The sequence below is a fragment of the Medicago sativa genome, chromosome 4 (assembly GCF_051527215.1).
Source record: "Medicago sativa cultivar Bolivia chromosome 4, Bolivia_mono, whole genome shotgun sequence".
Classification (NCBI taxonomy): Eukaryota; Viridiplantae; Streptophyta; class Magnoliopsida; order Fabales; family Fabaceae; genus Medicago; species Medicago sativa.
In genome coordinates, this window is record NC_140752.1 from 58,284,221 (window position 1) to 58,311,519 (window position 27,299).

Below are 27,299 nucleotides of genomic sequence, written 5' to 3' on the forward strand. Positions count from 1 at the left end.
TGTCTTTTTTCTACCTTATGTTAATAATTTCTGAGCCCTAATATGGACAAAAAAATAAGGGACTATTGATGGACCACTATAATAATTTTTATTATGAATTAAGAAATCCTAAACACTCAAATATCAATTTATATAAATTTAATTAAGAATTAAAAACACCTTTTTATGACATTTTATATTTATCAGCTATTTGAGCAGTTATTTTTACGAAATAGAGTTAGTAATAAATATCCTACAACTATCGGTTGCCATCAATTTTGTTAATAACTTTGTGGTCTATGTTGTAAAGGGTCATGGTAAGAAATGTTTAAGGACATGTAAATCTATTAAAGGTCATGCTAAGAAAAAATAAAAGACAAGGATTTCACTGCATGGTAAATTCATGGGAGAGGACCTAGGTGTCTTCATTCTAACTCCTTCCTTCCTTATGCAGTCAGCGGCGAAGCTAACAATATTTTTACGAGGTGGCCATATATATATTGCACCTAAAATCGAACTTGAGGTAGCCAAATATATATTATTAGAGGTAGCTAAATATAAAAATATACCTACAATCTCAATAATTTAATTTTTTTTGGGTAGCCATAGCTACCCCTGATTGTGCAAGCATTCGCCCCTGCTTATCCAAAAAAGTGGGTTAAACAGGTTAACACGCACACACATATAACACAACCTAGTTGCCAGTTGGTGTGATATGGAATCACAATGATTCTTGCCTTAAAAAATTTGTACCCCAGTAACCAAAAAAAGTAAAATTTTGTCATGACTCATGCACATATGCATCCTTTCACCATGCCCATATCACTTATAATTTTGGCAATATGTCTTGTACTTACTTTGTGGTGTGGTTTATTTAATTTATTTTTCTTTTGTTTCTTAAAAAAAAATGCATCCTTTCTATTGGAAAATTTTGGCACTATCACCTGTAATAGCTCAATAGCTACACACGTCTTTACATAATTTCATAGTGGTATATGCATTTGAACGGCAGTGGTGTCTAGTTATTTTGGGTCAGAGTATTCTTTTTAATGTGTAGTGTGCATAGTAAATGCCACCTTTCTTTAACCCTTTTGAATCTCATCCACGTGAAAGCGTAGAGTAGAAACATGTGTTAAGTATTTACAACTAATAAAGAATTGCATGTACGTTGCAAAACAAGTGTCATAGTGAAATCATGAACCCCAAAATAAAAAAATTATATATAAATCACATACATCATTTATTAAATGAATCTAAAAAATGAACTTTTGATTATAATAGTGATCGGAGGGAGTAAGATTTAAGGATTATGAAACGAATGATATGAGGATCATAGGTTAAATGAATGAAATAAAAAAAGTTTGATGTTTATGAAAAAAAATGGTAATTAATTTTAAAAATAAGGGAAATGCTAACTTGTGCCTTTAAGACACACGTTAAATGTAATTTTTTTTTGTTATAATCCGTGCATTGAATTTAATTTTTAACTTTTAATTGATTAAATGCACAAGTATCAAGAGAATGTTTCTAATTTTGTGTTGTTTAACATGTGTCCTTAGAGCACAAGTTAACATGACCTTAAAAATAAAGATGAAGAAAATGAAATCTTTCTTTGAAAGGTGTAAATTATCCCCAAATCATAAAGGAATAAGGTAGAAAAAACCGGATTTAAGTTTTTACTAATCAAATTTGATTGATTTGGATTTGGGTAGGGCCATCGTGTTAAGTATTAAAATATTTAGGTAGTCTTTTTTACACATAAAATATTGGATCTTGTCTATAAATGTACTTGTTAAGAAATTAATAAAAAACAAGTGATAATTTTAGAAATAAAAAAAAATCATTTTTTATAAATTTTAAGGATTAAAATTCCTTTTTAAACTTTTTATCAAGTGTTTTAAAGACACTTGTTAACATTTTCCTAAAATAAATAGGTTGTTAACATTTAGGTTTATCCCTTCCAAAAAAAAAAACATTTAGGTTTATAGAAAGAGAAAATTTGGGATTTGAAAGGATGGATATGAGTTTGATCGGTTTGGGTTTGGGAGAAAATTTGAATTCTTAGCAATAAAATCAGATTAACCAATTGATTACGTTTGGGTTAAGTTGGGCAGGATAATTTGGATTACTATTGAATAATAAAAAATATAAAAAGTAGAGAAAATCAATCAAAGGAGAAAAAAGAAACTATAAAAAATGAAAAGAAAAATGCTGATGAAAATTTTTACACGGACTAAAAATGTTGATTCGACCAACTGTCTCAGATACGATGTAAATCACTAGCAGTAAACTTTGGTCTTCCTTAATCCAACCAACCACCTTAGTTTTTTTTTGGCTAAAGTGCACTTTTCCCCCCTTAACTTTCAAAAACTTGCAATTTTGGCCCCCTAACTATAAAAACTACAATTTTGGCCCCCTAAGTTTTAGCCCCATTGCAAATTTGGTCCTTTTGGTCAATTTTGACTGGTGAATGCCCATGTGGCATGCCACGTGGGTAATTATTAAATTAAAAAAATAAAAAAAAGCCACTTAATCATTTTTTAATTAAATAAATAAAAAATTTAATTAAAAATATTAAAAAAATCAGGAAAAAAATATTAAAAAATTCTGGAAAAATGAAAAATAATAAAAAAAATTGAAAACAAATTCTGAAAATATTAAAAAATTCTGGAAAAATAAAAAATTAATAAAAAATTCAAAAAAATATAAAAAAATTCTGGAAAATTGAAAAATTAATAAAAATTGAAAAAATACGGAAAAAATTTAAAAATTCTGGAAAAATTAATAAAAGTAAAAAATGATTAAAAAATAAAATAATCTAATAAAATGAAAAATAATGAAAAATAAAAATTCTGGAAAATATTTAAAAAAATTCAAAATTTTCATTGTAATATGCATATTTCGAAATTTTCATTGTAAAATTCCCGGTTTATAAATACACAAAAATTCCCGTTTTATAAATACACAAAAATCCCCGTTTTATAAATACACAAAAATTCCCGGAAAAAATACTAATGGAAATTTCGAAATTTCGAAAAATACACAAAAAACCTAAGCTCGGTTTATAAATACACATATTTTTTTCCCTTATTCTCGGTTTATAAATACACAAAAATTTCCGGTTTATAAATACACAAAAATTCCCGGAATTTTTTTTGGAAATAAATACACTGAAAAAACCTAAGTCGACGTATATACTAATGAAAATTTCGAAATTAATTTCAAAAATTTCATTTTTTTAAAAAATGATTAATATTTTTAATTTTTTCGAAAATTTTGAATTTTTTTAATATTTTTTTCAATTTTTTATTAATTTTTCATTTTTCCAGAATTTTTTAATATTTTCAGAATTTTTTAATCTTTTTTATTTTTTTCATTTTATTAGATTATTTTATTTTTTAATCATTTTTTATTTTTAATAATTTTTCCAGAATTTTTAAATTTTTCCCGTATTTTTTCATATTTTTTTTATTTTTCCAGAATTTTTAAATTTTTTCCGTATTTTTTCATTTTTATTAATTTTTCAATTTTCCTGAATTTTTTATTAATTTTTCATTTTTCCAGAATTTTTTAATATTTTCAGAATTTTTTTCAATTTTTTTATTAATTTTTCAATTTTCCTGATTTTTTAAATATTTTTAATTAGATTTTTTATTTATTTAATTAAAAAATGATTAAGTGGCTTTTTTTAATTTTTTTAATTTAATAATTACCCACGTGGCATGCCACATGGGCATTGACCGGTCAAAATTGACCAAAATGACCAAATTTGCAATGGGGCTAAAACTTAGGGGGCCAAAATTGTAGTTTTCATAGTTAGGGGGCCAAAATTGCAAGTTTTTGAAAGTTAAGGGGGGAAAAGTGCACTTTAGCCTTTTTTTTTTAAGCAACTACCTTAGTGGAAATAATCAATTCCAACTTGATATTATGCCATTACTGGGCGAGTTACAAAATATGTTTGTGTTTGAATAACATAAAGACGATAAAACAATTAATACCAAAATATTACACAAGAAAATAACTCCGAAGAAGAGGATTTACAAAGTGATTTCTTGTTCAATAGATTTTTAAAAAAGTAATGATATTTTGACATCCATTTGATGACAACTTTGTTGACAACCTTGTTTTTCTCACTTCTTATTGGTCAAAAACAATAGAGAGAGAAAAAGGAAGAGGGAGGATAACAACATCATGTGAGTATGAGAGAGAAAGTTGTCCAAAAGTTGTTAAAAAGTGGTTGTCAAAATATCATTTCTCTTTTCAAAACGTGTGTTCTTATTAAATATTGGTGCATTTTTCCTCAATATTCATTGGTTCCTCACCTTCAAATGTGAAGGACAAGTTCTATTCATAATTCTTGAGAAAAGAATAGTTGATATAATCTGTTGTATGTTGTAGAGATGTTGGATAAATTTGTTGTATCTTGTAGATGTCGCATGACAAAACAAACTTTAAGGTTGTATTTCTACAACTTTGTGTGATTCAAAATGATCCATACTGGGGAGGATTGACTTCTGTGCTAAAACCTTATATTTCATCAGTGTGTTTATGATTATTCCTTTTGGCACAATTTCAATACAAACACATATATAGTATTAGAGAAATACACACAAGTAGTTAATCATATGCAAGCATGATTGAGTAATAGACGCACTATATAAAACAATTCCTCTTCGTATCATAAGCTTTGTACTTCACTCCATGTTAGTTGACGGAGAAATACCAGATGATGTTGCATATGCTAGACACATTTTGTGTTGTACTTGAATTCAACAAACAATACAATCCAGTTGAGCCAACTCCTTCTTCTTTGACTTTGTTTGATAAGATATTATAACATGCACAATTAAGTAAATATTAGAGGATAAATTATTCTTTTATATTGTTATTCTCAAAATATCATCAAAATTAGAAAATGTACCTCGACCAACTTTGTTCCTACAAGAGTGAGATCGAAGAGAGAAATAGAAAAGAAAAATTTGATACTATATTGTTTGATACGAGAGAAAAATACAAAAAAATAAGTGTTGATTAATTTTAAAAGTACACGATTTACTAAATAAAAAAATACATTCAGTTATAATTTGATTTTTAGACACTTAATTCATTAAACTAAATTAAATAATTATTTGATTTAATTCAATTAAATTATTATAAAAATAGCTAACAATTTTAAACAAATTTATTTTATAAAAAAATAATTTAGTATAAATTCTTCCCAAAAATAATCTTCCATGTTTCATCAAAATGTCAATACGTTTTCCCTCCGCCTCTCATCAAGAAGAATAAATCTACAAAATAGGTAACATCAAATTTTAACAAGGTGATAGGATGGCGTGTCAGTGCGAAGACGAAGGTCGTGGTGGTGCGAAAACAAAGACCACGGTGATGGAGTGCCTTGTATGCGACAAAGTTATTGTAGAAGTTGCGGCCTGCATGTGTACACAACTTATAATAGTTTGCACAACTTGCTTCATGGTTTCTCCCCTACATGTAACAATGCGATAAAGATGAACGTGTGCTATAGTCCGGTGGGAGAGAAAGGCGCCAATAGAGTAAGGGAAGGAGACGATTCAAATGAAATAAATTTGAAAAAACTCGAGAAGGGAAATGCTAAAGAATGAATTATTTTTCGTACAAAATTTTGGGTGTTGTGTTATCAGGTCATGGCTTGCTTTTTCCTTGCAACTCAATTACAAATTACGGGTTTTAGTGATGTGAATTGGAAAGGGTGTTTGATTACCATGCATTCAATTTTGGGGCTATTGCTTCTTCCTTGGAAATCCAAGAAGCAAAACAATGTATCTTGTTCCTCTACAGAGGTAGAGTACCATTCCCTCGCAGCTGCTACAAACTTCAGTGTGAGGGGAAGATAATCTTACTAATTGTAGTTAGTGGAGTAATTAAGTTTGATGAAATTCAATAAATAAGGTATAATAATGGAAAAAAATAATAAATGCTGCATTGGTATTCTAAAGTGACAATTATTTTGAGAAAAAGAAAAAATGCTAAAGAGACAATTATTGTGAGACGGAGGGAATACTATTTTGCCATGTCGGTGATCTTTTTGCTTCAATTAGAGAACTTTGGACTATAAAGTATTATGTATCATCAATTTAACTTTAATGAGAATCAAATTAACTCATCCCCATTTTTTTCTTAAGTAGCTTAATAGTTAGAAATTCACCTCTTTTCCATGAATTAGTAAGGTGTTTGGAGTTTGAACCACGATTCTTGCATATCTTATACAACGTCCCTACCAACTGAGTTAAGCTCATGAAGACATCATTCACAAACATTTTGATGATTCTTGCTTTTGCTCCTAAACAGTAGAAAACTTCCGATAGTATTTGTTTTCGACGCAAGCAAACTTATGATATTTTATTCATAATAATAGAAGCAATGCAAGTAGGAATTACATCAAAAGTATTGCAAGAAGTATGTGATAAAGTCGGTATCTGATACTAGTAACAATTTTCTTCATGGTGCTAAAGAGATAGCTCCAACCAACACGATCATAAGCCTTTCTAAAATCAATTTTTAAGGCCGCTTCACCATTATCACCTCGAGTGTTACACTTCAAATAATGACTAATTTTTGATGATATCAATACATTATCGTTAATAGATCTGCCTACCAAAAAACCTGACTGCTCAACTAAAATACTTTTTCAAGAACTGTATGCAATCGGTTTGTGAATGCTATCACCACCACATTGCATAAAGATATTTGCTGGAGATCTCTTAAAGAAAGATCTCCAGCAAATATCTTTATGCAATGTGGTGGTGATAACATTCACAAACCGATATTTGCTGGAGATCTTAAAAATCTAAAAATTAACCTTTACATATCACTAGCAATCATCTTAAAATCTAAATTTATTCGAAAAAATTATCAAAATTAAATGAAACCAATCATTATTTTTAAAGACAATTGCTGTTCACACATCACCGTTGGCAGAAAAACACCAGTAAAAAATATCCCTTCAGCAGTTAACTGCCGCGGAATTTAACCGGCAGCGGCTAACTACCGCGGAAACTTTGGCATTTAACTATCGCAGAACTTCGGCAGTTAACTGTCGCGGAGCTTCAAACCTCATTTTTTTTTTCAAAGTGAAACTAAATGCAAATTAATTTGTTCTCCCTCTCATTTTCTCCATAACAAATAATCAATCAATGAAATTAAATGCAAATTAAATATAACAAAATCAAATATGATTTTTTGCATATTTGAAATTAATTTGCATTTAAACACCCACGTTCAGATTATAAAATCCAAATTGATAAAAAATTCATCTTTTCATCTAAAACAAGGGGAAAATAACCTATTCTTCTAGAAAAGTTAGGCGGTGCGGATCAACCGCCGGATTAAAAATCTTCAACTTGGCCATCAAAACAAGGTCAAATAGGTTTTTTTTTTCTTCTACAAAAGGTAAAATAGGTGTTAACTCGCTGGCATATGCATAACCTATTTTTATTTTTTCCATTTACTATAAGAACCAGATGCCAGTTGGTGTGATATGGAATCACAATCATACCATGCCGCCTCAAAATTTGTGCCTCACACCATATTTTTTTCTACCTAACCTACAATACATGATCTCATGTACATAGATTTTCAGTTTTTGCAATTGCTCGGTTGTGTCTCGTTGTTTTAAGTCAGTGTAGTGGAAAGGTCCAAAAAGGGTTAAAGAAAGGTCCTCCACGTGAAATAGTGTAATGGAAACGTGTGTAACTAAACAGTGACAACTAATAAACAATTGCATGTACGTTGCAAAACAAGTGTCATCAAAGATTCATCGTTGAAAAATCATGAAAAAACATCAAACAAAAACACACTTTGGTTTCATCCACCTACAATAGATTCTGCCAACAAATATTTATTTAGCAGCAACAAACAAACATAGTATTATGTTATGTTGTCGGTGAAATATTATTAAAAATGGAAAAAAAGAAGCAAAGTAAAGTGAAGGAGTGGAAGAACTGCATTGATTACTGTTGTTGGTTGATTGGTTATGTGTGTACAATTTGGTGGCTTCTTTCATTTTTGTATCAGTTTTTGCCAGCTACATTAACTGGTTTTGAAGTGGTTGATTCACCTGGTTTGAGGATGAAAAATGAAGGGGTTAAAGCACTTCATCCTGTTGTTCTTGTTCCTGGGATTGTGACTGCTGGTTTGGAACTTTGGGAAGGGAGACCTTGTGCTGATGGACTGTTTAGGAAGAGATTGTGGGGTGCCACTTTTTCTCAAATTCTACAAAGGTGTGTGTGTTACTCATTCTCAATATAAAGCTTTTCATACTTTGTAGTTTGTACCATAGGTCTAAATTGTGTTATGCAATTGTTGTCTAGTTTATAGCATAGTTCATATGGTAGTTCTAAATTGAGGTATGCAATTGCAGTAGCAATGTAGATTTTAGATGTCTCTACAACGGCGTTGCAAATGTAGCTGCATCGGCTGCTTTTGTCGGTGTGACTGCAATCGCAATTTAAAATCTTGTTTCATAATAAGTTATGAATTGTAGTAGATTAGTAATAGTAATACTTTTAATGTTCTTGAAATTTTGACATGGCTATTGAGGAAATTTGTTTGAGGTTGGGACATGGGAGTGTACATGTAGATGTAATTGTTTGATTTGTCTAGGCTAAGTTACTTCACAATTGAGATAGTTCAGATAAGTGTTTTCTTTAAGTACTTATATAAGAGAAAACATGAATCTTTAAGTACTTATATAAGAGAAAACATGAAATCAGCTTAATAACCATGTCACCATGAGTATTTTACTTACTAGCTTATATAATTATAAGTTTAATGTAGGTTCTCTAACAAGTTAAAAACAGAAACTGAGAATTTTTAGGTAGGTATTAGGTAATGTTAACCAAGGTTTTCAATCACTATAGCAATTGCAGTGGTGTTGCAGTCCTTGATGTTGTAGAGAATAGTGGTTAATTATATCTTATGCGGTCTCATTTGCATTGCGGCAGTGGATTTGATGTCGCGGCTTAGATTTCCCTTTTGTTAACAGTTAGTACTGTTAGTCTCGGTATTTAGGACTGAAAGGGTAGATGAAAGGAAATTTAAGGAGGCGGAGGAGAGAACCCGTCTCTTTCTCTCAAATCCTTGTAAATGAGGTGAGGGATAAAATTCCCATTATATCATTCTAGATTTCATGTTCTTTCATGCTTATTATGTTAAACTTGGCATAGCCAACAGGGAATTTTATTTGTGGTTGTGAGTGTCCATGTAATAGTTTGATCCATCTAGACGGAGTCACTTGAGAGATGAGATGTTTTCTATAAGAACTTGTAGAAGAGAAAAACTTGTGGAAGATATAATTAGCTTCTCTCATAAGTTAAAATCAATTTTTGCATCTTAATTGGCTTTTCATGATTGAAAGTTAAATACTGTTTCACTTGAAAAGTGCTAGAAGTTTATCCAAAGATAAAGCTTCTGTTATTGTTTCTGTTCTTGTGACTGAATTCAATCAATCCAATAATGAGTTTTTCTTTTTTCTTTTTTTGTGTGGTGGCAATTAGGCCTTTATGCTGGTTAGAGCATCTCTCTCTGCATAATGAGACTGGTCTGGACCCACCAGGAATTCGAGTCAGGGCAGTACCCGAGCTTGTTGCTGCCGACGATTTTGCTTCTGGTTATCATATTTGGTCAGCCTTAATAGAAAATTTGGCAAGAATTGGTTACGAAGGGAAGAACTTGCACATGGCTTCCTATGACTGGAGGCTGTCTTTCCAAAACACCGAGGTGTGTTGATCGTTTTAAAATGATTTTGAGTGCATTGTACTTGTTGAACGAAACTTCACACTGTCATTGTTCAGTTATTTTTATCTGAAACGCTTATATAAAATCATTTTTTTTTTCACTTATAGTTAGTTTCCTAAGCTTTATTCTCGCATCGTTAAAAAATGTGATATTCGTTGTCCTAATCTCACCCGCTTTCCTTTTATTTTCTTATCGGTTATGACTTTCCTTTATGCTTATATAGCCAAAAAAGTTATGAAGCAGAAAAGCATTGTTGGCATGTTTGCAAAAATAAGTTTCAATTAATTTGGTTTTAATTGAACAAAACAGATTCGAGACCAAGCTCTTAGTAGATTGAAAAGTAAAATTGAGCTTATGTATATAACAAATGGCTATAAGAAAGTGGTAGTTGTACCTCAATCTATGGGGGCTATTTATTTCCTCCATTTCCTAAAATGGGTTGAGACACCGCCTCCCATGGGTGGTGGTGGTGGTCCAGGTTGGTGTGAAAAGCATATCAAAGCAATCATGAATATCAGCCCGGCATTTCTCGGTGTTCCAAAAGCAGTTAGCAATATATTTTCTGCTGAAGGCAGTGATGCTGCATTTGTCAGGTTAGTCCTAGCAACACAATCCTTTATTTCAATTTGACTTCTTCATGCGAAATTTGAAGGTATAATTTGGAATTGTAGAAATCATATAACATAAGTAGATTGTGATCCTGTTTGGATAAACAACTTAATTAAGCGCTTATAGCATAAGTGCTTATGTGGAAACTACTTCTATAGAAAAAGATAAAATAAAATAAAACAGTTTTCATATAAATATTAAGCTCTTTTCATCAGTTATTATGGAGAGCTTTTGGAAATAATCTGAAATCTACCTATGGACTCGACAACTGTTTCCAAAACCTCTCCTAAACAGTCACATAAGTGCTTATGACAGTAAATAAGCTCAACCAAACCAATCTAAATAGGCCTTGGATGCCATCATTAATAATCTAAGGGGATTTTAAATGTGAACTTCAGGAAAATATTGAAGGTATCATCAATGTTAAGTTGGAAAACCATGATAAGAAGAAAAACTGAATAAGGTGCAACTATGAAGCACGGACACTCCTTGGATTAGGCGTGTCATGGTGTCGGACACGCGTCGGTGTCCGACACTGACACGACACATGATTTCATTGAATTATGTGATTTTATCAAATTATTATCGGTGTCGGCGTGTCAATGTCCGTGTCGTGTCCGGTGTCCGTATCCGTATCCATGCTTCTTTGGGTGCAAGCGATCATCGCAAACAAAATCTCAGCAGATAATATGAAAGTAAAACTGGAAAATTTAGAATAGTGCTTACGTGTGTGCGTGCGTGTTTGTGTGTTCAATTCAACAGTTGTTCCATCTATTTATACGTTTCTATGAATCAAAAGGAAGACAGAAACTGCCTAGACTGTTTAACTATGAAAATATAGGGCAAATTTATAATTAACGTAGTATATGATGGAGTGTTTTCACAATTTTGCAGAGCCGTGACTTCTGGCATTTTAAATTTTGATTACCTTGGTCTTCAAACGGTTGAACATGTCTTGCGAGTATGTAGAACTTGGGATTCAATCATCTCATTGATGCCAAAAGGCGGTGAAACCATCTGGGGCGACTTGGATTCGGGTCCTAATGAATGGAGTAAATGTGATCAGGTAAAGAGGGGACATGTGAAGCACTTTGTAAGTAACAACACTTATAACTGCGGTGATATGCAGAAATGTATCCACGTTAAAGAACCTATAAAGTATGGAGGAATAAACTCTTTTGGCAAGGCCGTTTCGCAGTTACTTGCTTCGCTTCTCACTACACTTGATTCAGAAGCAGAGGTACCATATGATACTATTTGTTTTTCTCTTAATATGCTATAACTTCGTTACCGTACATGTTTACAAGGCATTTCATCATTTGTTGAATCACTTTTTGAACCTCTACTGTACTGTTCCATTCACTGTTATTTTGTCCGTTTCTGCATGGATGTGTGAAATTTTCCGATTTGATCAGTATAGTTCAAATCATGTGACGAAATTTCTGATGTTTCATATACATTTCGAAACAATAATCCGTATATCTCTTTTCTGCAGGAAATTTCATCTAAACATAATTCTACTTCCTTTAACTTATCATGTTCGGATGTTCGGACTGAATGTAATGAGATATGTAGAGGAAGCATCCCAAATGTTCCTAAAAGAAAGGCTAGTACAGGAAGAACTGATCTTGATTTACTTAATTTTGTTGCTCCAAATGTGATGAAGCGTGCCGAGGCTCATTTCTCTGACGGGATAGCAGAGAATTTAGATGATCCTAAATATGCACATTACAAATACTGGTCTAATCCACTTGAAACAAAGTAAGTATGTAGATTTATGAAACACTTTTGACTAATAGTGATTTGTTCAAATTCCGCTACGCTTTAGCGCTGCTATTTGACAACGCTGATACTACTTTTGATTACCCTATTTGATTCATTAATTTGAAAACTAAATGTGAATTTCTTATTCAGACTACCCGATGCTCCGAATATGGAAATATACTGTCTATATGGTGTCGAAATTCCGACTACAAGATCACATGTACACAAGATATCACCTTCTGACAAGTACAAGCATATTCCTTTCCAAATTAATAACTCATCTAGCGTAGAAAAGGGCAGTAAATTACAAAATGATGTTTCTTTAGTTGACGGCGACGAGCGTTTGAATGTTGTAAGTTCAGGGTTCATGTGCGCCAAAGGATGGCGCAGAACACGGTTCAATCCTTCTGGAATGGCTACGTATATAAGAGAGTATCAACAAAAACAACGAGGTAGTGTACGAGGTAGTGTTCTTGAAGGGAGAAGTCTAGAGAGCGGAGCGCGTGCCAACAACATTTTGGGAAGTGTTGCGTTGATTGAAGATGTTTTACGAGTTGCTTCTGGAGCCACCGGTGTAACTATTGGAGGCGATAGGATATTTTCCGATATCATGAGGATATCTGAGAGGATAAACCTCAGACTATGATTATGTTCAACGGTTGGATTTTCCGATATCATGGTGGTAAGTGGCGTAGAAAAAATATGCAAGGTTAATGCAGAAATAGAATATGAGCAACAAAATATGTAAATTAGTGAATTTTGATAGCTTATACTATAATCATATGCCATCAAAAGGAAGTTGTTGAGATTTCAGAAGTGTTTGGATACTTATCAGATGCTGAATGTCAATAGTATATGAAGCCTAAAATACATAACACGAACTTAATGTCATTATCATGTTAGTACAATTAAATAATCAACTACCTGGAATTGTACATTTTGTAAATCACAACTTATCTATGTCATTTGAATATTTGATGGCATTGTACATATATTATGAAATGTACATATTTTAATTAAACCTAAAAATAAATTAAAATGTAGAGGTGTTTTGATTATGTTTAAGTTTCTGTTGCTATCTCTCTCTCTTTTTTTTTTTTATATTTTTTTTATAAGATAAGGGGAAAACAAATTAACTACTCCTTTCGTTTTCAATGTATATCGTTTAAGGTTTTTATACATAGATGAAAAATTGCAATAGAATTATCAAAAGACTTTAACTATTGACGTATTTTCCATCATTATAAATACAAGGTAGAATATAATATTTTAAGAGTAGTCTACATAATATTATTAATGAAAGGAAACACTTTGAGAAAATAATCATTAATTTTATATTAAAAAATGAAAATGATATTCATTTTAAAATAATTTTTCTTTGCTAATACAATGGAAAAGCACAACCAACATCATCAGCAAACAAGAATCTCGACAAAAAATCATCAAGCAAGTAAGCAACAAAAGAGAAACCTGACATCTCTGCAAAGAAAGGTTGGGTTCGACTAGAATACTTAAATTAATTAATTAATTTCTTAATATCATATGTTAAGTAATACTACCTCCATTCTATTTTAATTGTCACATTTTGACATTTTACACAAATCAAGACAATCAATAAATGTTGCTACTTTTGATACAATAATTTCTATTTTTACTATAATAACCTTATTTATTTAATATCTCATTACATATATTTTTCTCTCCACAATAATAAATAAGGGTAATATTAGTAAAATAACGTTTAATGTTGCATTGAACTATGTAAAGTGACACTTAAAAAGGAACGGAGGGAGTATTATAGTAAAAATAACGAATATTAATAGGAACAAAAAAATTCTCCAAAAGTGACACTTAAAAAGGAACGGAGGGAGTATTAAATTAAACAAAGGCAAAATAATATTTTGGAATTCATAAAAAAAGGAAATGGTAACGAGTACATCCGAAACTTTTTTAAATAGTAACTTTTTATAAAAATTTGTGTAATCAATGCGTTAAGAATTTAAATATTTGACTTTTTTTTAGTACAAAAATATTTGACTTTTTAATAAAATAATTTATTATTTTAAAATCATTAAAGAGTGATCCGAGAATACTTGTAAGCATTATATCAGGAAGACCCAAAAAAAATATTGTGGATATATTGTGGAGGCACAACTCTTTGGAACTACTATTTTTTTTTTCTTTCGTGATTCTTAAAAATCACTCTCGTCTAGATTTACCCATCTAGTGTAACCAAAAAAAAGATTTACCCATCTAGACTTGAAGAAATCAATATTTAAGCTTTTGTCAAAAAATGTTTAAGCCTCTCTCCCTTATAAGCTTCATGCATGCTTGAAGATTGTGGAATTTCCTTCTTAGGCTATTTCTTTTCCCACCATACTCTTAAGAATTCTGCTCTTCTTTCAACACATTTTGCTCGCGCCCAACTGAACTACCGAAAATATCCCTGTGTTACCTAAGTAACGCAAGTGTTAAAATCTGCGCAACTTAAGTAACGCAGCGTGAGTTAAGTAGCGCAGCGTGACTTAACTCACGCTACGTGATGTTTTAAAGACAGACATAACCTCATTTCCTCATTTCTCATCTAAAATCTCAAAAATTTCTCTCAAATTACCCAAATCCAAAATTTCTTCATGTTCAAATCAAACCACACTCCATTAACAAGTAAGTTTTCATAACCAAACACCATTAACCTTTTATGTTTATATGTTAGATTTTTTCTCTTAAATTAGAAATTTTTTAGATTTAGGGTTTGCTTAAATTTTGGTTTTTTTGGCAAGAAATCATACAATGTTTACATGAAAATGACTTGTGTTGCTTAAATGTTTAGATGTTTGCATGTTTTTGTTGTAGTTTTAGAGATTTTTTTTTAGATTTAGGGTTTGTTTAAATTTTGATTTTTTTTTACAAGAAATGATACAATGTTACATGTAAATGACTTATATTGCTTAATTGTTTAGATGTTTACATGTATATGTTGTAGTTATGAGTTTTAGGGTTTATGTATATTTTGCACTTCAAGTGTTTGATGAAATGTTTGAATGAGTTTTTCATTGAATGTTTTTAATTTCTTATTTGTAGATTTGAAACAATGACCGATATGTTCGACGTTCATGCACAATTCAACGGTGGAGAACCTCAGAGGTTGAAGGTTCGGCACATTGGTGTCACATTAAGGGGTATCAAGGATCAACTGAATGAATTCAACTAAGGAGTCAACCCGGAGACACAAGGAGGGTGGAATACGTTCGGTATAAAACGCTCGACGATGGGAGAATATCATTCAGTTGGGTGGAATTAACGAACGACGATAACGTGAGGAGCATGTTTGGGGAGCACATCATGTTCCAGTGGATCGATATGCGTGTAACGTTGCTGAGATCAACTGAAGATATTCTCAAGAGTTTGATTCCGCTAGAAGTTCGTGATTAGGTAGGGAATGCACCTTCCAACTACAACAATTGTCTTACTCTGAAATGGGGTAATTCAAACTTGTTAAACGGTAGTTCCCAAGCATTCACCCGACAGTTCTATTGTTCCTTTCAAAAGATTAAATTCTTGTTAGCTTGGTTTAGATGAAGGTATTGAAGTGTCAAGGAATGCACCTCATTCTTTTGACACTTGAATACCATCATTTAAACCAAGCTAACAAGAATTTAATCTTTTGAATGGAACAATAAAACTTCCGGGTGAACGTTTGAGAGCTGCTGTTTAGCTAGTTTGAATTTACCCGATTTCAGAGCTAAGACAATTGTTGTAGTTGGAAGGCTCTACCCGAATGTAATGTAATGTAATGATAGGACATATTTAGGTACTTTATGTAATGTAATGTAACCTTTATTCGAATTTATTCAATACACAACTTTATTCGAATTTATTCAATATGCAACTTTAATCAAAATTATTTAATACGCGACTTTAATCAAATTTATTCTATAAGCGACTTTAATCGAATTTATTCTATAAGCGACTTTTTTCAAATTTTTTTAATACGCAACTTTATTCGAATTTATTTAATAACACAATTTTTATTTGAATTCACGCTGAGTTTAATTATTCTTTTTTTGAATTTTTTAAATATGCAAATTTATTTAATACGCAATTTTTATTCGAATTCACGCTGAGTTTAATTATTCTTTTTTCGAATTTTTTTATTCTATATAAATAAAATTAATGGAACAAAAATAATACATAAATAAAAAGAATTATAATTGAACAAAAATAATCATAAAATAAATGCAAATATATATAAAAAGAATGGAACAAAAATAATACATAAAACATCTCATTTTATTAATATCATTGATACAATTACAATAATTGGTACATTTTATTCGAATTTACTAAATTGCTTCTTTGGGGTAAATAGAGACCAACATTGGGGTAAAAAGAGACCAACCCTTGGGGTAAATCTAAATCTGGTTCTTTTTATACCTCAAGAAGATTCTTTTTACCCACGGTAAAAAGTTTTTGGGGTAAAAAGAAGCGGATTTAGTTTTACCCCAATGGTTGACCTCTTTGTGCCCCAAGTCGATTGGCCTCTTTTTACCCCTCGATTGACCTCTTTTTACACCAAAATAAAGACTACAAAAAAAAAACAGGAAAAAAAAGGAGATTTAGAGAGGGAGAGAGTGAGGAGGAAAGAATGTGAGATGGTGTGAGGAAATGGAGAAGTTTGGAGGGGTATTCATAGGTGGGAATGGTAACATAGGTTATAACTACAATAAATGTAATCAAAAAAACGTGTAAAAGTTGTAAAAAACGTGTAGATTGAAGGTTGAAAAGCTGACCACCGTCCAAAAAACGTGTGTTCTTGAGCTCTGACCAACCGACCAACTAGCGTGAGTTAACTCGCGCACAGGCCAGTGGTGCGTGACTTAAGTCACGTAGAGCTATAAGGTGCGTTAGTTAAGTCACGCAGCGTGACTTAACTCACACAGGGGTATAATTTGAAATTCAGCTGGGCGTGAGTGTTTTCTGTTGGGAGAAGAGCATAATTCTACTCTTAAGTATGTGAGATAAAACTAATTCGGCCCAAACCTTGTCAGCTATGTCACGTGATTGTAGTATCCGACCCATATATGGACATTCGACCCACCATTTGTATCCTTTGCAGGCTATTTCTTTTCACACCAAACTCTCTTCTCGTGCACCCTATTTGAATTATAAAATTTGAAAAATGGAAGATTTATGAGGGTGTTTTAACGTGGTTTAGTGGGTTTGGGAGAGCGTTTACGTTGTTCAGATTATAAAATCCAAAATCTGTAAGGCGCACAAGAAGAGCGTAGGGTGGGAAAACAAAAAGCCTAATTCGTATGCATCCTTTTTGACAAAAGAGAGAAAGGTCCGAGTAAGCGGCCGATCCATGTACTTAAGTGGAGCCAAAGATAGCTACCAAGAAAACTATTGGTGGAAGGCGGAATGGAGAAAGTAAATAGCCCGCTTACTATGTGAAAATATTTTCTATTTTTATCTACTAAAATTTGTATTAAGTATATTTGTTTTTTTATACCAAAAATACCTTATATTATTCGTCATTTATCTTTTACTAGAAATCTGTTTTGATACTTATTTTTTTCTAAATCGTTTTAGTCCTTTATTTTCTTTTTAAATAGTTTTAGTCCTTTTTTCTTTTTAAAATGGTGATGTTTTAGTCCTTTTAGCATACCAAAACAAAGGAAAATAATGACTAAAATATCATCCTTTTAAATAGACAAAGGACTAAAACGATTTAGTAAAAATCTAAAAGAACCAAAACGAATTTTTATTAAAAGATAAAGGACAAAAAAATATATTTAAACCTATATTATTTTATTGATTACAGTGGTAGTAATAAAAGATGAGATCAAAGCAAAGATCTGGTGGCTAGCATACAACTTTGACTAATTAGCTATGGATGGCATAATTTGCCTGTCTCCTTACAAAATTTATCTTTTAAGTTTAAAAATTGTTGTAACATAGCTCTACATGTAGCCATAATGTTGCCAAATTCAAAGTGGATATTAGAACTATGAACAATGTTGTCAACCACTAACTTGTAATCTAGCTCAATAAACTTGTTTAATAGGCTGAAAAGACTAAGCCATAAAATAACATCTCTCAAACCCAAGCGTCTCCTGGGCGAGGAATACCCTGATACCACTTGGTTAATACATTTATAAAAGGACCTCGAGAGTTCATAATGCACATACCAATACCAAAAGGACAGTCGATCACGAAAAAGAGATACATCAATATTGCACTTGAGTCTTGACATAATCTTCCTCAAGAGGTTGACATCATATTAAGTTTACTTGTTAATAAAAAAAAAGAAGAGGCTCTTCAAATGAACAATTGACTTGCATTTCCATAAATAATGAAAATACGAAAACAAATATTTTCATTATTTTCTTGAATTTAAAAGGCGTCATCCATAACTGGTATTTTACATTCTTTCCATTGTATTAGTACTACCTCTGTTCCTTTTTAATTGTCACTTTTTGACATTTTACACAAACCAAGACAATCAATAAATGTTACTACTTTTGATACAATTGTTTTTACTTTTACTATAATGACCATATTAATTTAATATTTCATTTCATATGTTTCTCTCTCCGTAATAAATATCTAAGGGTAATATTGATAAAATAACATTTAATGTTGCATTGAACTTTGAAAGTAACAGTTAAATAAGAACAAATTTTTTCTCTAAAAGTGACAATTAAAAAGGAACGGAGGGAGTACAATATATGAGGGTTGGTAGGCACGCAATACAAAACTTGTAATACTTCAACGATGTTGATGTAATATAGTTGATTTTATTTCTTTTCAATGAATTGCCTTGATGTAGATATAACTTTAATCGATTCAATTTTCCATTGAGCAGTGATATATCATGAAATTGATTTATCATGTTTGAAAGAAACGTTTTTGTCTAAAGAGCGTTTATATTTTTTTTAGGATTTGTCAGAAAAATGTTTGAAAGTAACGTATGAATAAATTGTATTTATTAAATTTTTTTCTTCCATAAATATTTATAATTAATATATTTTTATACTTCTCAATGAGAGACATATTTGTATACACATTTTTTTTCTTCCAAAATGTATGAGAAATTCAATTTTCAAAATAGTTTTAATTAGATTTTTTTTTCAATTCCATCCTCTTACTAATACTACATATGAATCACTTTTAGTTCAATATATTCTATTTTGGTTTAATTAATGACAATGATGAATAACTATTTATTAAGAAGAATGATTCTCTTTTTTTATTTATATATTTTCTTAATATGTAAACAATGATTAAAATATACTTTCCCTAAAAAAATGATTAAAATATATTTATTGTGGAATAGAAATAGTTATATATATGATACACAAAGTTATCTAACAAACCATAATCTAATGTTAAAAGGTATTAAAAAAAAAACAATGTAATGTAAAATTGTTTTTCATATTTAAGTTTGAGCATTAAGAAAATTTGATAAAAAGTTTCATTAGGCAACATCTTATTTTCATAGCAAAAGGTAACCTCTTTGAGGTATGGAGTAAGTTTGAATGAAGGGTTTTAAATGATTTTGGAGGCGAGATTTTTGTAGGAATATTTAGGTATATATTGTGATCTTAAAACATTGAAAGAATATTCGGTTAAAATAATTGAAAGAATAATATAATAGAAGACGATGCATGACCTTAGTAATTCAGACTTTAGTTGTCTGGTAAGTAAAGTATAAGCAATGATGTTTCAAGGTCGTGGCTTAAGGGTTAAGAAGCTCATGCTAGGGCTTTACGACTAAATAATTAAAAAAAATTCAATTTTTTTTAGAGGAAAATTCAATTTGTTTATAAATATATAATATTTTAAGTTTAAAAATTGTTGTAACATAGCTCTACATGTAGCCATAATGTTGCCAAATTCAGAGTGGACATTAGAACTATGAACAATGTTGTCAACCACTAACTTATAATCTAGCTCAATAGACTTGTTTAATAGGCTGAAAAGACAAAGCCATAAAATAACATCTCTGAAACCCAAGCGTCTCCTTCCAATGGGCGAGGAATACCCTGATACCACTTGGTTAGTGCATTTATAAAAGGACCTCGAGAGTTCATAATGAACATACCGATACCAAAAGCACCGTCGATCACGAAAAAGAGATACATCAATATTGCACTTGAGTCTTGACATAATCTTCCTCAAGAGGTTGACATCATATTAAGTTTACTTCTTAATAAAAAAAAAAGACTTTTCAAATGAACAATTGACTTGCATTTCCATAAATAATGAAAATACCAAAACAAATATTTTCATTATTTTCTGGAATTTAAAAGGTGTCATCCATAACTGGTATTTTATATTCTTTCCATCATAATGACTTACGTTAAAAGTATAGTTTCATCTATATCTTGCTAAACAAAAGAAATTAAGATCACGAATTAATGAGATAATGACAAACCATTGTATTAGTACAATATATGAGGGTTGGTAGGCACACAATACAAAACTTGTAATACATCAACGATGTTGATGTAATACAGTTGATTTTATTTCTTTACAATGAATTGAAGAATTGCCTTGATGTAGATATAACTTTAACCGATTCAATTTTTCATTGAGTTGTGATATATCATGAAATTGATTTATCATGTTTGAAAGAAACATTTTTGTCTAAAGAGCGTTTATATTTTTTTTAGGATTTGTCAGAAAAATGTTTGAAAGTAACGTATGAATAAATTGTATTTATTGAATTTTTTTCTTCCATAAATATTTATAATTAATATAGTTTTAGACTTCTCAATGAGAGACATATTTGTATACACATTTTTTTCCATCCAAAATGTATGAGAAATTCAATTTTCAAAATATTTTTAATTAGATTTTTTTTTTCTTTCAATTCCATCCTCTTACTAATACTGCATATGAATCACTTTTAGTTCAATATATTCTATTTTGGCTTAATTAATGACAATGATGAATAACTATTTATTAAGAAGTATGATTCTCTTTTTTTATTTATATATTTTCTTAATTTGTAAACAATGATTAAAATATACTTTCCATAAAAAAATGATTAAAATATACTTATTGTGGGATAGAAATAGTTATATATATGATACACAAAGTTATCTAGCAAACCATAATCTAATGTTAAATGGTATTCACAAAAAAAGAATGTAATGTAAAATTGTTTTTCATATTTAAGTTTGAGCATTAAGAAAATTTGATAAAAAGTTTCATTAGGCAACATCTTATTTTCAGAGCAAAAGGTAACCTCTTTGAGGTATGGAGTATGTTTGAATGAAGGGTTTTAAATGATTTTGGAGGCGAGATTTTTGTAGGAATATTTAGGTATATATTGTGATCTTAAAACATTGAAAGAATATTTGGCTAAAATAATTGAAAGAATAATATAATAGATGACGATGCATGACCTTAGTAATTCAGATTTTAGTTGTGTGGTAAGTAAAGTATAAGCAATGATGTTTCAAGGTCGTGGCTTAAGGGTTAAGAAGCTCAAGCTAGGGCTTTACGACTTAATAATTAAAAAAATTTCCAATTTTTTTTAGAGGAAAATTCAATTTGTTTTTAAATATATAATATGACAAATCTTTCTTAACTTAATTAGATGTTAAAAGGAGGGCCACATATTCCTAACTTAGCAAAACTTTAATTTTATTTTTAAATCATTTTTATAAGCCTTGAGTTAATTTTCTTAAAGTTGTATTAAAATTTGTTTAAGATCTCTAAATATGTTGGGCTAGCCTTCGATTGTTCAAGTTAGAATTTGAATTTCTTATTCTCTCGAACGATTAATCATTAACTGAAGTTCATAAACCATTTGAACTCAACCTCTTGATTGATCACATGACATTTCCTCTATGAAAATTAATTTATAGTGAGTGGATGGTATCCCTTGTCCAAGACAAATGAAGATCTTAAGGCTCAAATTAAATCTCACTAACTTGGAAATTTATATTTACTTTCTTTCAAGAGAATTTAACAGGGCACGAACTCAAAACCTCTGAGAGACGATCACATAATATTTTTTTAAAAGGATAATATATCAGACATACATAATTCATTCTAATTAAAAAAAATTCTACGTAATTCCTTTTAGAAACATTTTACAGTTCTTTAATATATAAAAGAAAAACATAAGATCCACTTTACTCCAAAATCCTCCATCCAAATTTACTCTAGAATAAAAATAGAATCCTATATAACAGGTACGTGTGTTTGCATGAAATAAGACATAAGACATTCATTACAAAAGAGACATTGAAAATATGGAGTGTTCAAGTGCTTTCTCAACTTATTTTCTTCTTCTTCTTTTTGTCCCCATTTATGGAAAACCTCTAGTCCCTGCATTGTTCATCTTTGGAGACTCTAGTCTTGATGTGGGCAATAATAACTATCTACCTACCCTTATTAAAGGAAACTTCTTTCCTTACGGAAAAGACTTTGTAAATCACCTTCCATCTGGAAGATTTTCCAATTGAAAAATTGTTATTGACTTTGCATGTGATTTTCTTTCCCTTCAATACTAAATTATCATTGTTTTAATTTTATATAAGGTTTAATATTTTTTTAGTTTCTCTAAATTTGTAAATATTGTTTTTAGTTCCTCAACCCACTTTAAGCCCTTATAAATTATAAAACTATATGTTTTAGTCTCTAAAAAGGACAACAAGCACATGGTATTGCAATTTGTAGGACTAATAAGTGGTGTAATTATAAGGACTAAAAGTAAAAAATGTAAATTGTATCGAGATTAAAAAATACATTTAGCTGTTTTATATATTACTTATGTATTCATGTTATCGTTTTTTATTTATTTTTATATTTATATTGATCAATATATGTTTTATTGATTCATTTAATTTCTGCAGCCGAAACCTTTGGATTTATCTCTTACCAACCTGCTTATCTCAGCTTATATATCAAAGGAAAGTACCTCTTGAATGGTGTCAACTTTGCATCATCGGGTTCTGGTTTCCTTGATTCTACCGCAAGACTTTGGGTATGTTTGATAAAAATAAGCAATAAGCCAGCTGATAGTTGAAAAACTAACTTATAGCTGATGACTGATAATTGAAAGCTTATAATTGAAAAACTAGCTTATTAAAATTAAAGTGTTCAGTAAAATGAGCGGTTGAAGTGATTAGTAAATATAAAATAACATAAAAGAACATATTTGTTTAATTTTTTTATATAAATTATATATAACTTTTTTAATTAATGTATTTTTTATAATATTTAAATTTATTTCAAATTATATTCATCTCCAAAATGATAAATATGTTTTATGAATTAAATTGACATTTTTTATTTAACAATAATTTGTTGAATTTTATTTAACCAAACTTGCTTCAATATTTATTGCAAATTTTATTTAAAATTATATATTACATGAACCAAGAGCAAGATCCAAAAAATAAATTAACAAGAAAATATGAAAAGCTATACCGTGAGATGACAACTGAATTGTAAATGGTTTTGTAAAAAAAGTAAGCACGATTTTTTTTTTGTTAAAGCTTCGAAATGTAGTTTTTTAAAATTAAGGTGTAATTTTGTCAAACTTATTGCCAATCAAAGTAAAGCTATTAAATGATTGTATTGTTAATTTTATGGATGTAGAACGCACTTTCAATAAGCCAACAATTGAAATGCTATAAGGACTACTAAGAAGAACTAGTGAAAATTGCTGGGAGATCAAATGCATCATCAATAATATCTGGTGCTATATATATTGTTGGTTTTGGGACTGGTGACTTTTTCCTGAATTATTACATAAATCCATTGCTTCAAAATGATTATACACCTTATCAATTCTCCGACATTCTTGTGCAAAACTATGCTAATTTTATCCAGGTATATATTTCTCTCTCAACAAAAGTTTTAAATAGTGGCCGTGAAAACAGTTGCAATCACATTACGATACCTAATATTGCAAAAAATCATGATCAATTGCAACTATTTTGACTTTAATCATGGCCGCATTATAGTTTCAATAACATTAAAAACCGTTATGTCTCAACTCAAGTCATGGTTGCGAACATTTATTTAAAACCTTGCGATCTCAACCATGACTTGAAATAATGATGTAAAACTTTTACATTGTTTGTGTCAAGATTAAGCTTCTGACTAAATATTTATTTTGATATTTACATGTTTATGACAGAATTTATATGCACGAGGAGCAAGGAAGATTGGTGTGCCAACATTAACTCCAATAGGTTGCTTGCCTGCAGCCATCACTCTCTTTGGCCCTGCTCATAGCGAAGAATGTGTAGTCAAAATAAACAATGTTGCTATTTACTTTAATCAAAAGCTGAACTCCACATCTATGAACTTGAGAAAAATGCTTCCTGGCCTCAATTTGGCTATACTTGATGCCTACAAACCTTTCCATAACCTAGTCACTAAACCATCTGAATATGGTATACCAAAATAAGTCCATTCTTCTCTAATTAGGATAATCAACTCTAATTCGCTCATTCTTTTACTAACTATTCTCTAATTTTAATTTATATACAAGTCTTTTGTTTTTAAAAAAGAAAAATTGTCTCTAGAATAAATCCCATTTCAAATTGCTAGAACTATTAAATATTGTTTCTAACCTACTTATTAATATTACTAATATCTTCTTCTGGTGCTAATTTTGGTGGCTAGTTTGACTTTTTCAAACAATAATATTAATAATATCTCTTGAGAGATGAAAATTTATTGTTGGACATATCTATAGTACATAAAAATGTATTTTTTTTTTGACAAAAGTACATAAAAATGTATTTTAATAATACTTTACACAAAATAACATATTAAATACACTACCTAATTTTTTTAAGTGTTTAATTTGTATATACTTAATGCAAATCACAATCGATGGAATAAATGATTTTAAAAGTAATTATAATTAAAGTCAAATATTTTTAAAGAATTTTTGATTATGATGGATTGTCGGTATAAAACATCTTACATCTACAGTTTATATTAATTATATCTTTTTGTTTTTGCTCTAAAAAAAATATTTTTTTGTTTTTTTCCAAATTATATACTATTTTTATTTGTAAATGACTAAAAGTGCTCATAAATAGAGACAAATGCAGTATTATGGTCTGTGAATTAATTACCACTAACATGATTGTTAATTTGTTTCTTAATTGTTGTGACATGTATACATATTTACTTGCAGGATTTTCAGAAACAAGAAAGGGATGTATTGGGTCGAGCTTGCTAGAGAATATTCCTATATTTAATAATAAAAAAACCATTATAACAATATGCCCTAATGCATCTAAGTATGTATTCTGGGATGGTCTTCATCCTACAGAGGCTACTAACAAGTATATGGCTGCTGAATTGATTGCTGATGCCATGCCCCTTATATCCTAAACAAACACTTCTAGGGTCATTTCCACACATAGTTTGCAGTTTGGATTTAATTTCCTACAATTGTATACCTAAGCCATAGATTAATTTATTGTGCTGTTTGTAATAACTTGATATGGCATTCTACTATATATGTGAAAGTTTTTTTTTTATATCCTCTGCTATGTTCTCTTCGTGGCAAGTTCACATGAATTAATAAATAAATTTAAACTAATTTTGTTATGTACCAAAAAAAATATATTTAACTAATTTGGTTTTAATTGGAGATAACAGATTCCGAGAGACCAAGACCAAACTCATTGCTTGTGTTTGGATTTTTTTGTTACAATGCAAATTGGAAAAGAAAGCAACAGGGAGGAAAAAAAAGGAAAAAATTCGAAAGAGAGTACTCTATAGTATATAAAGTTGTAGCTGCATCCATCCTAAAGAGATACAAGAGATCTTTCTGGGGGGCGAGTTGACTTGCAAACTGTTATTAAAGCCCATTTTTACTCTATTTTTCACATTCAAGGGAAAAGTCTTGCATATGACTTATTTTTATTGTGATCCGGCTCCGATTAACTTCAAAAAGCTTATACATAAAAAATAATCACAAAGTGGGATGAGATACTAGGATCTTAGTGAGTTCCCAAACTCGGGATAAAACATAGTATGGCAATTATGTAAACAACTACTAATTGTAACTCAGTAAGATTATGATCATAAAACATAATAATATATACTTTAGCCTTAAACTCTTTTGTTTACTAAGTACTTGGGATTTGCCTTTCTACTTGATATCTTGATTTATCCAGGTCTGCCTTGCAATTTTTAACTTGTATTCATACTTATCATATGCTATTTGTTCGTTAGTTCATACTTTGCGTTTGCAACTTCTATCAAGTGTGGGTATATTTGAGATAGTTACCTACATGTAAAGTACACTTAAAAGCGGTAAATGGCGATATCCCTTGTTTTTTTAGGACATCTTACTTACCCCACTATTTGTTTTAACATTCATTCATTACATTCCTAGATGCCTAACTACGCATCTAGTAATGTTATCTTATATATCATAACTTTACTTGCTTATCCTTCTTGCTTATCCTTCGTGCACTGGGATTGATGTAAAAACAGGACAACATTTTTTGTCAAACTTGCAACATACTTTAAAATACTTATATTAAGTCTTTACCCTAAGAAGTTTATGTTCAAACTAAAGCCAAACGAGACTATTTTCCAGAAAATAAACAATCGTTCAAAAAAGAGATCCGGAGAAACACTTATGACTAAAATACCACATGTAGCTAAATATGAATTTAAGCTTGTAGCCATCAAGAATCAACAAAACCACCTCATAATACCAACAAGGACAAGGAAAACTTCTAAAACATATCAACAACAACATTAGCAAGAAACATACTCAAAATAACTCAGTGTCTAAGGGTCCGTTTGTTACGGATTAAAATAAAAGTGATTTTGACATAAAATAATTTAGAGATTATTTTTTAGAGATTTTATGAAAAATCAGAATCTATTTTGCATTTGTTTACCGTAATAAAAATCACTTTTTTTAGAAAAATAATTTAGTTTGTTTGGATACAACTATATAAAAGAGATTTTTTGTTACAAAATTAGTTCAATCTTTTAACCCTTATTTTCTCTCTCCTCTAAAGAAAATCTATTTTTTGAGAAGCTGCTCTTAACAACTTCTCATTTGAAGCTGTTTTTAGATTTTTTTTTAGATTCTGATTTTTTTAAAAAGCCGTAACAAATGGATGCAATATTCTTAAAAGTGATTATTTTATTAAAAA

General features: G+C 30.1%; 1 protein-coding gene and 1 pseudogene across 2 annotated transcripts; both read left to right on the forward strand.

The window, feature by feature from the left end:
* The first annotated feature begins 7,433 nt into the window (after positions 1 to 7,433).
* LOC146930213 (putative phospholipid:diacylglycerol acyltransferase 2) lies at positions 7,434 to 13,187 on the forward strand. Its single transcript, XM_085701801.1, has 6 exons — positions 7,434 to 8,240; positions 9,516 to 9,738; positions 10,066 to 10,349; positions 11,260 to 11,605; positions 11,861 to 12,126; positions 12,280 to 13,187. The coding sequence occupies exons 1-6, from the start codon at positions 7,921 to 7,923 to the stop codon at positions 12,773 to 12,775; spliced, it is 1,935 nt and encodes a 644-aa protein (XP_085557927.1). The 5' UTR covers positions 7,434 to 7,920; the 3' UTR covers positions 12,776 to 13,187.
* A 9,205-nt stretch (positions 13,188 to 22,392) lies between these two features.
* LOC146930214 (GDSL esterase/lipase At5g22810-like) lies at positions 22,393 to 25,670 on the forward strand (annotated as a pseudogene). The gene is made up of 5 exons (XR_015008317.1): positions 22,393 to 22,635; positions 23,004 to 23,134; positions 23,752 to 23,985; positions 24,296 to 24,554; positions 25,310 to 25,670. The product of XR_015008317.1 is annotated as a GDSL esterase/lipase At5g22810-like (transcript).
* The last annotated feature ends 1,629 nt before the right edge of the window (positions 25,671 to 27,299 follow it).

Excerpts from the sequence above, each read along its gene's own strand:
- LOC146930213 (XM_085701801.1), top strand. The coding sequence starts at position 7,921 with ATGGAAAAAAAGAAGCAAAGTAAAGTGAAGGAGTGGAAGAACTGCATT. Across the intron at positions 10,350-11,259 it reads AGTGATGCTGCATTTGTCAG|AGCCGTGACTTCTGGCATTT; the intron begins GTTAGTCCTAGC and ends ACAATTTTGCAG. Across the intron at positions 12,127-12,279 it reads TCTAATCCACTTGAAACAAA|ACTACCCGATGCTCCGAATA; the intron begins GTAAGTATGTAG and ends TTTCTTATTCAG.